Source organism: Mesoplodon bidens (genome assembly GCF_964165515.1).
Source record: "Mesoplodon bidens genome assembly, chromosome: 11".
NCBI lineage: Eukaryota > Metazoa > Chordata > Mammalia > Artiodactyla > Ziphiidae > Mesoplodon > Mesoplodon bidens.
This window is the reverse complement of record NC_138167.1, coordinates 62,528,280-62,544,286: the sequence shown is the minus strand read 5'-3', so window position 1 is coordinate 62,544,286 and position 16,007 is coordinate 62,528,280. Positions and strand designations below refer to the sequence as shown.

The 16,007-nt window shown below is 58.1% G+C and overlaps 1 protein-coding gene across 5 annotated transcripts in view; it reads right to left on the bottom strand.

Moving 5' to 3' along the window:
• The window catches only part of SHISAL1 (shisa like 1), an 80,772-nt gene that overhangs the window by 48,141 nt on the left and 16,624 nt on the right, over positions 1-16,007 (bottom strand). For all 5 annotated transcript variants that reach the window (XR_014017094.1, XM_081249608.1, XM_081249609.1 and 2 more), the window contains exons 2-3: positions 4,249-4,346; positions 409-622 (exon numbers count right to left, since the gene is read on the bottom strand). Coding sequence is in view for 4 of the 5 variants with exons in the window: in XM_081249608.1 (XP_081105734.1) it covers positions 409-622; positions 4,249-4,312 (278 nt within the window). In the remaining variant the exon portion in view is untranslated. The remainder of the gene's footprint in view (positions 1-408; positions 623-4,248; positions 4,347-16,007) is intronic.

Sequence of the window (16,007 nt, the reverse complement as noted above, 5' to 3'; positions counted from 1 at the left end):
GTTTTAATCACCTTAGGGAAAGGGGCTGCATGGGATTAATCACGGGGTCAGGAGTGTCAACCAATATGCGTTGAACAAATAATGAATGAAAAAGGAACTCAGGCCCCGTGGATTCCAGGTCCAAAGCACCTTTCATGTCTGAAAGTCTTCCACATCCTTGACCTCATTTAACTACCGCAGCAGCCCTGAGAGGCAGCCCTGCTCATTTCTCAGATAAGAAGGCTGAAGTCCAGAGGGCAGAACAGGTCAGAAAACCTGTCACCTGAAGACTTTCCCAGACTCCTTCCAGGTCCACCCATCCTTGCACTGGTTGCCCAACAGCTGGCCTGGAGGCTGGGGTGTTTTGGCGGCACCCGGACTTGACTGGGGCCCAAGGCAGTGGGGCTGTGGCCCCAGTGCAGTACTTACTTGTGCATGTAGCCCTCGGAGCCGGTCGTGAGGTTTGCCTGCATCACCGCCTGGAACTCTGTCTCATTGCAGCAGTATTTGAAGACCGTGTTGTTATGGTGACAGCAGAGGATGAAGGTTTTGTTGTCCGATAGCCGGGGGCAGTGGAAGCCGAAGTGATAGTGGCCTTTGTGGTCCGTGTATGGCTCACAGACACGGTAATGCGCGGACAAGACTGGAAAAGACAGTCACCAGGCTTGCTGGTGTCCCTCCTCAGGCCCGGCTGGCCCGAGACCCCCACCAGTCCATGAGGACCATGGGCAGAGCCTGGTTGGCCTATTCTAGGGTTTTGCCCACCTCTTCCTTTGCCAGGAAGGCTTTGTGGTCCAGTGTGAGCCTCCCCTCTGCCAGGAAGACTGCTCTGGCTCCTGTCACCTCCCAGGCCCCCCTCGGCTACCATCCTGCTTATACTGTGCTGCCCAGACTGGGAGCTTCTTGCAGGCAGGGCTGATCTTAAGCCTCACGTGGATCCCCTCCAAGGGCTCTGCACACAGCTGGCACTCAATTAGGAAACAACACTAACTGAGCACTTACTATGTACTTCGCAGGTTCTGTCAGATTTAATCCACTTGGCCATCCTAGCAGGCAGGTCTGGGATCCCACTTTACAGAGGGAGGAACCCGAGGCTCAGAGGTATACAGTAACCTACCTGAGCCGGTTAGAGGTGGTGGAGCAGGAATCCAACCCAGGCCTGCCTGGATCCAAGGTCCAGGAGCCTCTGCACTCCTCCATCACTGTGCGGACTGATGGTGGACTCACCAACAAGTCCAGGCTGGCCTGGGTGGTGAGTGGCATGGGTGCAAGAACCAGGTCCCACTTGTAGAGAAAGCGGTGTCCCCTCATATCTTGGTTTCTACTAAACTGATGCCCTACACCGGGAAGTCCCCAAGGGCCTGCCTTGGTGGCCCCAGCTCATGGCGACAAAGCTGCCCTGGCCTTGGACCCTCATTCTCCTGGCTCAAGGCCAGAGGCCCCTATTCAGCCACCGATGACGCTGAAAACCCAGGACAGTATTTACTAGTTGTGCTGCTGATGATAAAGAGGAGTGAAAGCCTGAACAAATATAACAATGGAAAAAAACTTGGAGCCCGCTGTCTGCAGCTTAATTAGTATCTTCATAAAAGGGACTGCTGTATCTAATTTGTATCGCTCAAAAGGGGCTTCCTAGGCTGAATACATTTCTCCAACCACCAAGGCTCTGGTTCTGCAGAAGCGCCCCAGTTAATTGAGACCTCTGTCTCTGCTGAGAGGTTATTAGACTCCAGCCTACACAGCTCCCAGTGCCAGGGGCTGCCGAGGGGATCCCAGCTGGGCTGCGCTGGCCGGTGGGTGGGTAGGCCTCATGTGCTGGAGTGCCGAGGCTGGCTTGGGTGGTTTTGTGAAATCCTGGGCCCCTTCCCCAAAGTACAGCACCCTCTTTCGTGGGGACAGGCAGGATCACTGCGGGAAAAAGGTCTCAGCCTTTCAGGAGTCAGGGGAGAGTCAGCCTCGACCCTGGGAAACAGAAGACCCTTTTATGGATGCAGTGGTCACTAAGGAAGCCCCAGGTGGATGCACCATCTCATTTGATCTCATGTATTCCCATTGTACAGAGGAGAAAACTAAGGTTGAGAGCACCAGTCTCAAAGTGTGGTCCCTGACCTGCTGTGTCTGCATCCCCAGGGGACTTGTCACGGATGCAGTTTCTCAAGCCCCTCAGCAGACGTTCTGAATCAGAAACTCTGGGGGTGGGGGGCGCAGTCTGAGTCTTAGAAAGCCCTGCAGGGGATGCCGATAGACTTGGTTTGGGACCCACTGGCCTGGAGGAACGACGTGCCAGAGGCTAAAGGTGAGAGGCAGAGGCAGGAAGTGAATGCCAGCCACTGTCCAGCCCCTGTCCAGATTGATGAGAAAGCCCTGCTGGTGGCGGTGGTGGTGGGGGGGTGTCAGCTCACACTCGCTTGCAGGAGGCTCGGTTTGTCAGCAACACCCCGTGGCTGGTCAAGAAGACAAGTTGGGGCCCTGAGGCCACAGGACCCAGGGAGGAAGGAGCAGAGTGGTGGAGGGGGCCTTTGAGCTGGACTTCGGAGGAGCCAGATGTGCAGAGATGGAAGTGGGGAGGGAGCCCAGCCAGGGAAGGGATAAGGAGAAGTCCCCAGTGGCTCACCCTGGCCACCCCTGGACAGCCGGCACCACCTGCTTCGACCATGTGCGAAGACAAGGAGGCCGCTGCTGCTTCTTGAGGAAGAATGTGGCGGAGCCCAAGGAGTCCTGGCCCGGAGCCAGGACAGCTGGTGTGAATCCTGGAGCACACAGGGTCACCTGGGTCATCACAGCCTCTCTGTGCCTCCTTGCCCTCAAGGATGGAAGACCAGTGGTCTCCCGGGGGCTGGGGGCTCCGAGAAGCATTTGTGAACAGCAAAGCGTAGGGCCCGCTTAGAGCAGGGAGGGTGTCAGCGAAAGAGTGGACGATAAAGGGCAGCCTCCAGGCACGAGTGCATCGTGGCTCTGGGGCTGTGCCTGGGGCCCGAGGGCAGAGGGATGGTCGTTAGGAGGCCAGCGTGTCCTGAGTCACCAGGAAAACAGGCCCACGCGGAGAGGGAACACCGAGGGGAGGGCCACTCTCTTGGGTCCCGGGGTCTTGGAGTCCAAGATAGGACCCCGACCACCCCCTCCACATACACACACACACACCTGCGAGGCTCAGGGTCTGTGTGGCCATCATTTAACAGCCAGGTGACTGTGTCCACTGACCCTGTGGCCTCAGGCAGGTCTCTTTCCTGGTCTGAGCCTCAGTTTCCTCATTTGTAAATGGGTGAAGAGCTCCTCTCTCCCAGGGGACAAGATGATCTACTGTATGAGAAAGCAGTGGGGAAGGAGTTCTGTGCACAGTGGCCCCCAGACCCATGACCTTGGCCTGGTTTCTTCTCTGCCATCCCAGGGCCCTTCATGGCATCCTTCTGAACCACGACCCCCAGCAAAGGGGCAAGGGGCCCAAAGGTGCAGGCTGGTGTCCACAGCCCTGCCAGAGCAAGAGGGCACGAGGGCATACGTGCACACACGCACGAGAAAGAGAGACAGAGACAAGGACAGAGGAGGACAGAGACAGAGACAGAAGGAGACAGAGACGGGGGGACAGAGACACAGAGATACAGAGAGGGAGACAGAGGGAGAGACACAGAGAGAAGGCACCTTGCTGAGACCAGGGCTTGCGCTGGGCCAGCCCTGCTGGCGGGAGGTAAGGTGCCTTCTCCAGTCGGCCAGCTTCACTTTGGAGCAGCCAAAGGACTTGGTTCATGTTCATCTTTGTGAACAGGAGCTTGAAAGCCCCACTGCTGGGATCAGGGGGCCCGCCTAGGGGACTGTTCGGGTGCTGGGAGATGGGGCCCCGACACCACTCTGTCTGGGTTGGAATCCAGCCCCTACACTAGCTGTGTTGTCTCTGGCTGTCAGTTCCCTCTCCAAGCCTCAGTTTCCTCCTCTGTACAATGGGATGACTACGACACCGCCTGACTTTGACTTGCTGGGGTCAGGAGAGAATTCACTGCATGTAAGGGCTTCTCCCAGGACTTACCGGCAGCCACCGTTAACCCCACGGTGTCCTCAAGAATCTTCCAGCTGAGCTCCCCGAGGCAGGCACGTGGGGCACAGCACACAGTAGGTTCTCACCAAACAGCACCAAACATGAGCCCCTCACGAGGCTGGTGCCACTAGGGCAGGCAGCCCCATCAGCAGCCAGAAGCCCGGCTGAGCTGTAGCACTGACACCAGGAAGGGACCACCTCCCCCTCCCGCCTCCTGCCGAGCAACACGGAGGTTCTACCTGCGGAAATCAGCAAAGAGAGGACGGCGAGCACGTTCGAGGGCTGCTGGCCACAACTGGTCATCGTTCGGCTTTTGCATCGATTCGTCGAGCGCTGCCTGTCGAACGAGAGCCGGGAGAGGCCGGGTGTGGGCTGTTTTGTCTGCGGTGCAGACACTGGCTTTGCTGCCCATGGCAGGGCTGGACGGGCCCAGGCTGGGAAGCAAGTCTGCCGGGAGCAGGGGCTGGGCCGCGGATGATGGAAACGCCGCCATCCAATTTCCTTTCCGGAATGAATGACCTTCCCCCACCAGTCAGCTGTCATCTCCCTTTCTTTTCACGGCAAAATGAGACTTAATCAAAGGAGGACGGATGGCTCAGGTGGTGGAAATAACCAGCGGGCTGAGGCCGGTGGGCACGGGAATGAGAACGGTGGTGAGCGAGGGGATTAGAGGCGAGCTCATGACCCTGCAGGGGGCTGGCGGGACCCAGGTCTCCCTGCTGTGTCGCTAAAGGTGACTTCCATTAACCCCACCCCACCCCCACCAGCATGCATCCACCTGGCACCCTCCAGGCATTAGGGACGTGGCAATGAACTAAACAGACTCGAGATGGAACTCAATAGAAGCTGTCCCTTCCCTGGCTTGCATTCTAGTGAGCAGGGCTGACAGCTCACAGATGAGTAGTTCAAAGGCTATGAGGTCCCTGGGGTTGCACCCTGAAGACTGAAAGCAGAGACTCAAGCAGATACTTGTACACCCATGTCCACAGCAGCACGATTCACAATCACAAAAGGAAGAGATGACCAGAATGTCCATCGACGGATGATGGATAAACACTACGTGGCACGTACTACAGTGGAACATTACTCCGCCTTAAAAAGAAAGGAAATTCTGTCACAGGTGACAACACAGATGAGCCTTGAGGACATTACGCTCAGTGAAATAAGCCAGACACAAAAAGACAAATACTGTGTGATTCTACTCATCCGAGGTCCCTAAAGCAGTCAAGTCCATAGAGACAGGAAGTAGGATGGGGGGTGCCGGGGGCTGGGGGAGGGGGAATGGGAGTGAGTGTTTCATGGGGACAGAGTCTCAGTGTGGAAAGATGACAGAGTTCTGGAGATGGACGGTGGTGATTGGAAGAAGTGTTGCATACCGAAGGAGCAGCAGGTGCAAAGGCCCTGAGGTAGGAGCAGCAGGGAGGCCAGTGGAGGATGGGGGGAGGGGTGGGTAGCAACAGGCCACCTAAGGCAGGGCCTTGGCCCTCAGTGGCCACTTTACATCAGGTTGTTGAAACCTCAGGACAAACCTGAGGGACAGGTTCCCTCACTATCATCACCCCGCCCCACCCCACCCCTGGGCTTTGGGAATGGAGGCTGGGGAGGAGGACCAAGTGTCCTCTGTGTACTGTGTGGCCTGCTAGAGCCCCACCAGGGTTGTAGCTGCATGTGGCTGGGGAATAATTTGCTGAGCGCCTACTATGTGCCAGGCTCCAGGCCAAACAAGGTCCTGCACACTACCCTCTACCCTCACGGCACCCCTGATCAGGGAGAGCTCCGGGACCCCAGCTTGAGTCCAAGACAGCTCTGAATCCTGCTGACTAGCGGGCAGGCAGGGCAGGAAGCCAAAGGGACAACCCAGAGGCCGGAAGTTTCGGACCGAGGAGACGGTGCCAGATTCACAGCCAGCCAGGCCCTGCCCCTGCTCTGGGGCCTGGGGCTTCTCACCTGCAGCATGGGTGGCAGGGAGGCACCCAGAGTGTCAGTGCTGCTCAGAAGGCTGGTGAGCCAGAATAAGAAAAGGGGGTGGCAGGGCTGTTGGATGAAGCCTGAACACCTTAATACAATGCTTACTCAGGGTGATGTTGGTGTCAGCCCCTGGGGAGGGCCCCGCCCACCTCTCCATGAAGGCCTCTCTGCTGCCCCAGGAGCAGCCCTGCCCCCAAGGGCTGTGAACTTCTTAATTGCTCTGAGCCTGGGCCTCCTTCCTGCCTCCCTCAGGGCCCTCCTGGGAGGATGAAGGAGATTAAAGCATTTGAAAGTGCTTAGGAAAGGGTTTCCTACTAGGGAAACCTAAAGATCAATCCTGGAAAATGCACTGTGGGGGTGGGGAGTGACAGGTCCTCTGAGATGAGTCCTCCCTGCCATGTGGCCCCATTCCACAGATGGGGAACCTGAGGGCCAAGCCTGGTCTCCAGATTCCAAGCCCTTCTAGCCCCCGAAAGGTGGGGTTGCTCACTTTTTAAGCCAGGGCTCCAGTCTGAGAGCTGGTGGGTTCATTGAACAAATGCTTGGGTGGGGGTGGGGGTCCACCTCTGCCAGGTGCCCAGCCCTCCTTCCAGCTGCTCCCGCTCCCTACAAAGTCCTGCGTATACTGAGGGGGGCTATTACTCACACCTGGGGTGCCTTCCTCTTTTTCATGTGAGTCCAAATCCTGCACCAACTTAGAAGCTGTTACAATGCTACCTCCTCCAGGAAGCCTGCCTTGATTCCATCAGCTGGAAGAAGTTTGTCTCTCCATTGAGGCGTATCATATTCTATCTCTTCGCTCCTTAATGTGTTAATTCATTTATTCATTCATGTATTCTCTCAACAGCCACTTGCTGACCCCCACTTATCCGCTTGCTGACGCCCGGAAAGGGCCTGGGCCAGGTTCTAGGGACTCAGGGTGTCCTGGGTGAGGGCGCCCAGCAGCTCTACCTTATGGAACTGGTCCTCATGTCCTCCTCTATCCGACTGTGAGAGTCTTGGGCCAGGGCCTGGCCAACTGGGGGTCACGCAGACTGGGTGAGACTCCCAGCACGACTGGCACCGGCCTCGAGCCCTTGGCCCATTGGGGGCGCTGAAGCAACAGGGCCTGTTGTGGATGTGTGGGTCCCGCACAGCACAGGTGTACCCCGTCACAGTGATGCACTGTGACTCGTCTGTCCCCTGTCCAGCAGGGTCCTCCCTGCGATCTGCTCAGTCCCCTCTGCCTGGCCGTGCACCCTCCGCCCCACCTGGCCACCCACGGCTGCCTCAGGATGAGTCAATGGGTGACAGAAGCCACAGCCCTGTTGGTGGGACAAAGGTGGAGGTGGGGGCTGCCCCACCTCCTCAGACCCCGGGGAAGCTTAGGTGCTGGCACTGAAGGCTGAACCTGTGGTGGAAAGAAAACCCCACCATGCGTCACTGGGAAGTTACATAAAAATTCCATTTCTAATGACCGAAGACAGCAAAGCTATAAGCCAGCATCTCTATTCCTGGCTCGGTGGGAGAGCTGCTTTGGAAACTCCGTGGCTGCCATCCCTGTGAGGTTTCCAAGAGAGGGCCAGCTTCTGAGGGCACACCATCAACAGCCTCCATATTCACCTTAGCCCCCCTGTGGGGTCTGCAGAGGGGGACCTGGGTGTGTCACACTGTCAGGTGCCACCACCTGGGACCCTCCCCCACTGGTGACATTTGGGGGAAGCCTCTCCAGCAGAGGTAAGAGTTGGGGCTGAGTGAGCATCCCTCATCCTGCCCCCTGGGTCCAGCCTTGGTTCTGGGGTCTGCGGCCGTGGGGCTGCGCCCTGGGACTGGCTTAGACCAGCTGGGCTCTTCACAGGTGCTGGACGCTGGCTTTTCACCATGTTATCTCAGATAGTCTCCGACAGCCTGATGAGGCAGATATCAAACTCCCATCTGGTAAAGTAGGACACTGAGGCTCAGAGAGGTGAAGTGACTTGCCCAAGGTCACACAGCCACTCAGTGTCTCAGACAGGAAGCAAGCCCAGCCTCGAAACTCACTCTCCCTCCTGGCACTATAGGAGTTTCCAGAGCCTCCCGAGCCCCTGACCCTCACTCCTCAGAAAGCACATTTACCACAGACAGATTCGATTTATCGACCCGGGTTCTATTTCTTTGAAAACTGGTAAACTACCCACAATGGTAGCTGGTGGCCAATGATAAATCTCAAATAACAGGGGGAACATTCTGGATGAGCAGGACCCCCCAAGCTGACTGCCTCCAGAATCACAAGTCAAGCATGCATCTCTGCATCCACCCCTTGGGTCAGCCGGGGACTGCTGTTCCCAGATTTGAGGATTATTTTTAAACACCCAATTTGGCGAGGCCTGAGTGGAGAGGATGGAGGGCATGTGAAGAGAAACAGAGCCGGCGAAGATGAATTAAACCCCACTGGCAACAACAACAGATCTGTTCTCGGTCAGCCAGGCTAGGCAGGGCTCAGGAGGGAGGGAGGGGAGGCAGGCCCTTGGTGTGGGGCAGGGAGCACTGCCACCGACCCTCCAGGACCCCCCATGCCTGGCGGCCCCTGGCTCAATACCTGGAGGTTCCTCATCCTCTCTCGGCTTACCCCAGACCCCTGCTTAGCCCACCATGACCTTCCCTGGGCGTGGCCAAGAGCATCCCCTCTTGCCCGGACCAGGTCAAGGGCAGGGTGGTCTGGAGGGTGGGCCTTGGGTTTGGGCCACACTGCCTGGCTCCACCTTTTGTAACCACACCCTGTGTGACCTGGGACAAGTGTCCTCAGTCTCCTTGGCCCTAAAAGGGAGATGAAAATAGTATCGAATTCACAGAGTCCTTGTGATGATTGAGTGAAGTGATGCATCAAAGTGCTTGGAATGGGGCCGGTGCTCAAAAGTATCCATGGGGAGTGCTCCTTGCCACTAGATACCTCTGCCCCAGCCTCGCCCACCAATCCAGGTCCTATTGACTTCCTGAAATGCCCATCTGACCACCCACCCACCTCCTTAGGGGTCTTGGCAGCTCCAGGTTCAAGTCCATGCTCACGTCCCAGGCCCCAGGTGGTCTGGCTCTTGCTGCCTCCTCTGTCTCTCTCAGCTCCTCAAGGTTCAGCCCTCCAGGATGTGTCTCTCCTCTGGGCCTTTGCACATGCTGTCCCCACACCGGGGACACCCTTCCCCTCTCCTGCAGGCGGGCAGCCTGGACCCAGCTTTTGAGGTTCAGCTGCGGTGCCCATCTCTCAGCAAAGATTTTCTCCCTCTGATTCTCTCACTCCCCTGGGTGGGCTCCCGAGACTGGCATGGGCGGGAGCATGCTGCGTGATTAGTTTGTGTCCCAGCTTGAGAGCAAATGGGTTAGAGAAAATGGGTGGCAGGCGGGGGCGTTGAGAACCCAGACCCCTGCCGTAGGAGCCTGACCTCTTTAGACCCGGCCACCTGAGCCCCGCATTTCCCAGCAGCAAAAACAAAGAAGGGCACATGACTAGTTACACACCTGTCACCCAGACACACCCCACCTTGCCCCACCCCTGCGGGGGTGCAGCTCTGCAGTCAGCCCCGTGGCGGGCGGGGTGAGGATGGGTCCCGACCCAGCCTCCTGGGCATTGGGTGCTGGTGGTAGAGCACAGGAGTCGGGCCCTTTGCTCGGGCTGGCCCTTCCCTGGGCATCTCCTCCTCCAACTCAGATGTCTAAATCAGACCCACCACGAGGTCCGGCTCAAATGCCACCTGGTCCGTGAAGCTGCCTCGGCTACTCGTCCTCCCCACCCCTAGTGTCCAAGGAGTGGGTCCTCTTCTGCATGCCCATTAGTGAATACCTAACGGGCCTCTACAGGGGGCCAAACCCAGTGCTGGGTGGGGGTCGGATTCAGCCACAAACAAGATGGACCAGGTCTGGTTGCCATGGGACGACGGCCTGGGGGCGACAGTCAGGAAGCAACTGATTCCATGATGAATTAGTAATTGAGCTTGGGCATTCTTCTTATGATTAATAGTAGTATGAGCTTTATGAATTAGTAATTTAACAAGGATAGAGCCCTTTGGGGCCTCACAAACAGTTCTGTGGGCAGAGCAGGTACCCAATAGGCGGGTATTGGAAATAACCCTGGAGACAGCCACTGGGCGCCCACCCTGGGCCGGGAGCCCACCCTGGGCCGGGAGCCATGCGGAGCACTTGACTCCCATGAGCTCACTTACTTCTCAACACCCTTAGGCTGTACCACTGCCCTCCCCGGGGTGTGGATGGAGGCACGGGCGGGGCAGAGCCAGGATGCCAAGCCCGCACTCTGCTCCTGTGCCATCTCCATGGGCAGGTGGGCGTGTTCACTCATCAGGCAGCACACGCTTGCACACACGTCTGCAACAACACGCACGTGCACATGCATGCACAACCCCCTGCTGCCCAGACATACACGTGACAGGCACACACGGTATCAGCGGCGACCTTATCCTCCAGCAAGTCCTCAAGTTTCCAGGGCCTTTCTTTGGCGATGCAGACCTAATCCTGAGTTTGTGAACTTTTATTTTTAGGACAACACACACTTGGAGGTTATGAAATCTCAGTGTGAAACGTGAAGTCCAGGAATAGACGCCGGTGTGAAGCAAGATCAAACTGTGTCCTCCTGACCCCTGGGGCCTGCGGAGGGAGTGGCGGGAGGGTGGGAAGCAGGAAACAAGATGGACACGGGCCAGACTGCGACAGGTTTGCCTGCAGCCGGGCTCTGGGCTGCATGGCCAGCAGTCACGGCCACCGTTAAGTGCACCCGAGCTGGGGCCCAGCCTGTGTCGGTCAGCCCCTTTCCCTTCCCACATCTTCTCAACCTCACGCCGGCCCTGAGGTCCACGCTGCTCCCATCTCGGTGGCCTGCACCCCACCCCATGAATCAATCAAGCACATGGGGCCTCCCTATACTTCTGTCCCCAAAACCTACCCTCACCTCAGAGCCAGAGAGCTGCCTTTCAAAATGCAAATCCCATTGCATCACTCCTTGATTAAAACCCTCCAAGGGCCTCCTACAGCACGGGGTGGGGGGATGGGCAGGGGGAAGGCCAGACTCCTGCCAGGGTCCTGGCACCTCCCCGGCCAGGGAGGCCCACCCTCCAGCCACACTGGCCATCCCGCAGCCCCTTCACCGTGCCCCACACCCCACCCTGTGGCTTCCCTTCACCTGATAGATTCAGATGAACCCCCCAGTGCGTACGGGGTCGGGGACTCTGCCGTGTGCGCTCATGGCCTGTCCACCTCTCCTTCAAACACAGATAGTGGTTTATAGTTGAAGGCTTGCACAGTGGCTCTCTCTGAGCTGCGTCTGTCCGCTCCCCTAGACTGTAAGCTGGACAAAGGCTGTGACTCAGGACCTGCTGCATAATTTGCAGGGCCCAGTGCAAAATGAAAAATGCAGAGAACCATTTTTGTTCAAAAATCAATAAGCATTTCTAGACAGCGACGGCGGAGCATTAAACCAAACACGGGCCCTTCTGAGCGTGGCTCACACACCTGGCACGCCTGGCTGACTCGGTTTTGGATTGTCACAATGCAGCATGGGCCCTGGCACATAGTAGGCACTTTATAAACACTTGTCAGCTTGGCTGAGTGAGTGCAGGCTTTACCATCTCCATTTTTCAGATTAAAAAATGGCAGCTCAGAGAGCCTAAGTGATTTGCTTAGAACTGGAGGCTGGCAGGGCTGGGACTTGAACTCAGGTCTGTCTGACTCCAAGCAGGGGCTCAAAGTGGGTGCTGGGGTGATGGCACAGGTTTTGGAGTCAGTCTCCCCCGGCCTAGAATCTGAGCCCTGCTGCTAAGTAGCTGAGTATTCTAGGCAAGTTATTTCACTGGCCTCAGCTTCCTCATCTGTAAAATGGGAACCATGACCCCCACCCCTTGCTGGGGTGCTGAAGAAAGATGGAAAGGACAAGGAATGCTAGCAGGGCGCCCAGCACATCGAGCAAATGCTCCATAAATGGCTCTTCTCTGGTGTTGCCCACTGTTGTTTCCAAAGCCGGTGGTTTAGGTCCCTGGGAAGTTGCTGTGCAAAGGAAAGTGTGTTTGAACTCTTCCTTTCAGGCCTGGCTTATGCTTTTAGTTAGCACTGACTTCCTTCTGCCCCGCCTGCTTGCTAATTGCTTCCCTGCAGGGCACAAGCTCCTTGAAGGGGATGGCGGGCTTCTGTGCCTCTCTATCACCCACAGAGGAGGCTTTGCACACAGTAGGTGCTGCTGCTCAAAGAGTGGGAACTCTGTCAACACTCATTGGCCTGGAAGCGGGGTCCACTTTATTGCAAAGAGCAAACATTCTGATGGGAACAGCAGAGATGCAGGCAGAGGCCTGAGTGCAACTCCCGCTGAGACGGGGTGTCAACTTTCACTGCCAACACCAGGAGGGACCTTGGGCATCAGCCTTGTGGTGGATGCCACTCCTCTAAGCCAAGAAACCCCAACTCTGGAGTCCAGGGGAGCCCAGGTGGGACAGCGCAGGGTCCTGGATCTACATCCCTTGACCCCCACCCAATGTCCCCCACTCCATGGGGCTACTGTATGGTCAACTCAGGAGGGGAGAGGTGAGCTCTGCAAAGTGCGGGGTGGGGTGTAGGCGTGGGTGTGACCACGGGACGGCGTGCAGGTCACCACCAACTTGGAAACCACTCCTGCCCCCCAAGTCCCTCCTTCAAGAGGACATGCTAGTTGATTCCCAAAAGGGCTCTCCTTCCTCAGAGACATCTCCACCCCAACCTCTGCCAACTGGGCTCTGGGTTCAAGTTCCAAGCCTGGCTTGTTTCCATCATCCCTTCTTGGAAACCTCACCGAGTCCTCCATGCATGTCCCTTTCCTGAATGTTTGAGGTGGGCACTGCTGCTCTCCCGTTTCACAGGTGAGGAAACTGAGGCCCAGGGAGGGGAGAGATCTGCCCGAGGGCACGCAGCTAAGAGAGGCTGGGCTGGAAACTCCAGTCCTGCTGAAGGCCCGAACACTCTGCTCCCTGCTCAGAGCCACACCGGATCACCAGGCGCGTGGCTCCCCCAGTTAAGGGGAGGGCTTAGCTGAGAGCTCGTGAGGCCCTCTGCCTCTATGTGTTCTCCCGAATTATTTGCCTACACCATGGAGATAACACAACCCCTGGAAATCCCAGCAACATTTTTTTCCCACTGGAGAAACATGAAAATATCACATGAAGAATGGATCACTTAAAGTGTCAGGGCAGGAAGAGGAAAGACAGGCCCACAGACTGTCAGAGGGCAGCCCTGGATTTCTCTCCCCACTCTGGGGGCCTCTATTCCAGCCTCCCTCCGTGGGAGGGGGCTCTGGCCCCAGGAACCTTCCCTCACTGGGGAGAACAGAAACCAAAGCCCAGCCTCAGTTTCCCATCTGTAAGTGGGTATAACACGCCCCCCTTGAAGTGGTGTTGGGAGGGGCCAAGGAGGTGATGGAGACATTCATTCATTCATTCCCTGCTGAGTGTGATGCTGGGCAGCCCTGGGCTAAGGACTGCAGACACGGTGGTGGGCTAAACAGACCCCTCCTGCCCCTGTGGAGCCAACCACACGCGGCGACTCCGGGCACCTGAGCACAGAAGAGGGCCCTGACCTGGTCTGGGCCGGGGGTGTCCCCAGGGAACACGAGATCTGACAGGTCAGATCTCAGGCAGGCTCAGCTGGACCAGGCGAGGTGGGCCTGGGGAGGAGCGTGCCAGCAGTGAGGCCAGCACGTGAAAAGGCCAAGGATGGGGCCGAGCTCAGGGAGGGCAAGGGAAGGAGGTGCGGCCGGCAGGCAGTGGGCGCTCCTGGCACGGAGTGGGTGCTGATGGGCCTCTTTGGGGCCCACCCCCACCGGTCATGAGGACCACCAGAAACTGGGGGCTTGGCCCTCTCAGGTGAGGAAGGGGCCGGGATCAGAGCCGAGGACAAGTAAAGCCAAGTGGGGAGGAGGGAGCCCCTTGAGCACCTACTGTGCACCAGGACAGCTGTGCAGTCTCACGCCCGAGCCTGCCGGGTGAGGGGAGGGAGGGAGGCGCTGGCCCATGCTCACACCATGGGACCAGCCATGACCCTGAGGGCGTCCCCGGGCTCTGCCCACCCTGTCCTCTGCCTGGCCACGCCGGGCCAGCCGGCTGGATGTGCGCACAGGAAGAGACCTTCGGGGCAGCTGGGTGCAAAGGGGAGGTGGGAGAGGGCACCAGGTCACCAGGGCAGGGCCCCAAGGGCAGCTGACTTTGGGAAAGAGCTTGAAGGGAGAATGGGGTGGGGGTGAGGGAGGAGGCTGGAGGTGGTCCAGGCCAGACCCTCACACCTCCTCCGCACTCCCTGTTTTCCCTCCCATCCCAGCTTCCTCGCTGGTCCACAAAGCACAGAGCTTGTCGGAGCAGTTGCCCCTCTATTTACCCACCCTGTGTGCTAAGCTCCTGATACAAAGACACTAAGGCACAGAGATGGTCAGCAACTTGCCCGAGATCACACAGCCTGCAGGCAGAGGAGCCAGAACCTGAGCAGGTGGTCTGGGGCCAGCACCTGAGCTCCTCACACAGGGCTCCCAGCCTCTGTGCCCAGAGCCTGCTCTCCCCACACCTGCCCGTCACAGCCTCCCCTGGGGCCCCTCACATCTTTCTAGGACTGAGGGTCACTTTTTGGCCCTGCCTGGCTCCTTCCCTAGGCTGGGCGCTTGTCCAGGGCAGGGACCTGGGCTCGCGGCTGGGCTCAGTGAGGGTGAGCCCCTCACCCTTCCTGCTCCTGAAGGAAATCGTGCCTGTGCACACCGTGCATCTGGGAACATCCTGATCTGCCCAGCTCTGGACGGTGGAGACCAGAAACCCTGTCCCTCGCAGCCGCTGGCCTTCCACTCCCCACCACGATCAACCCTACACCCCAATGAAATGAGAGTGACTCAGTCGGGCCTTGTATAGGCAAAGGAGCATGGCTACCGGCCTGTGTGGACAGGAACTCAGCTGGTTCTTCTGGGGCCACGAGGAGGCTAGCAGCTGGAGAGAACCTCAGCCCTACGCCAGCGATGGGGACCCAGCTCAGGCCCAGGGCCTGGGGCCACCACCTGGGGACTGTCCCCAGGGCCAGGCTCAGGTCCCCCTGCCTTGGTGTCTTCACAGCACCTCCCCAAGAGTCCCATTTTACAGGTGAGCAAACTGAGGCTGTTCTCTGGGAGGTCTCACAGCTCGGAAGTGGCTGAGCTGGGGTTGCAGGGGCGCATCTGGGCTAACACTTCACAGGATGAGAGACCATGCATGTGGATTCCCCCCGAGGCCCTCAATGTCCGTTCTTGGTCAGATGCGGGTCAGTGATGCCACTGCTGGAGGCCGTCCTGGGCACTGCCCAGGTGAGGTGCGTTCGTGAGTGCGTTCAGCCCCCTGCCCTCTGAGGAAGGAAACCGAGGCCCACAGAGCCCACGGAGAGGGTGTTGTCCACCTGACTCCAAAGCTGGGCTGCCTTCCTGGCTGCCCCCTCCCACGCACCCCCAGCCCATCTCCAGCCGGCAGCAGAAGACCTGTCCACCAGGGAGGGCTGTCCGCTCCAGCTGCTGTTGGAAACACATCTGGATACAGTCAAAGGGCCCTAAGCCTCTACAGCCAGGTCTCCCCTGCCCCCAGGCACTGCCCCACCCACCACCATCTCCACACTCAGGGCCCTCTGTGCCCCCATAGCTGGCATTTTGTCGTGGCCAGTGCCACGGTGGCATTTAAAGCCAGGCCACAAAGGAGGCTGGCTCTTTCTCCCTCCCTCCCATCACTGGATCCTGCCTGTCCTGAGCTGGGCCAGACATAAACCTCTTCTTGTCCCCTGAAGTCACAGGTGCTCTGCTTACGGCAGACAGAGTGCCAGGTCCAGACAGGCCTGGGTGGCCCTTATCTAGTCACCATCCAGGTGGACAGTGGCAGCCCAGGGTGACTGGTGCTGTGATGGGGAAACCAGGGTGCCATGAGAGCCCAGGAGAAGTGCCCGACCCAGCCTGGTGGGATGGGAGGATGGGGATTTATTTAATCCTCACGCTATTAGGAGGTGTTGTAATTATCCTCAACTTACAAATGAGGAAACTGAGGCACAGAGAGTTTAA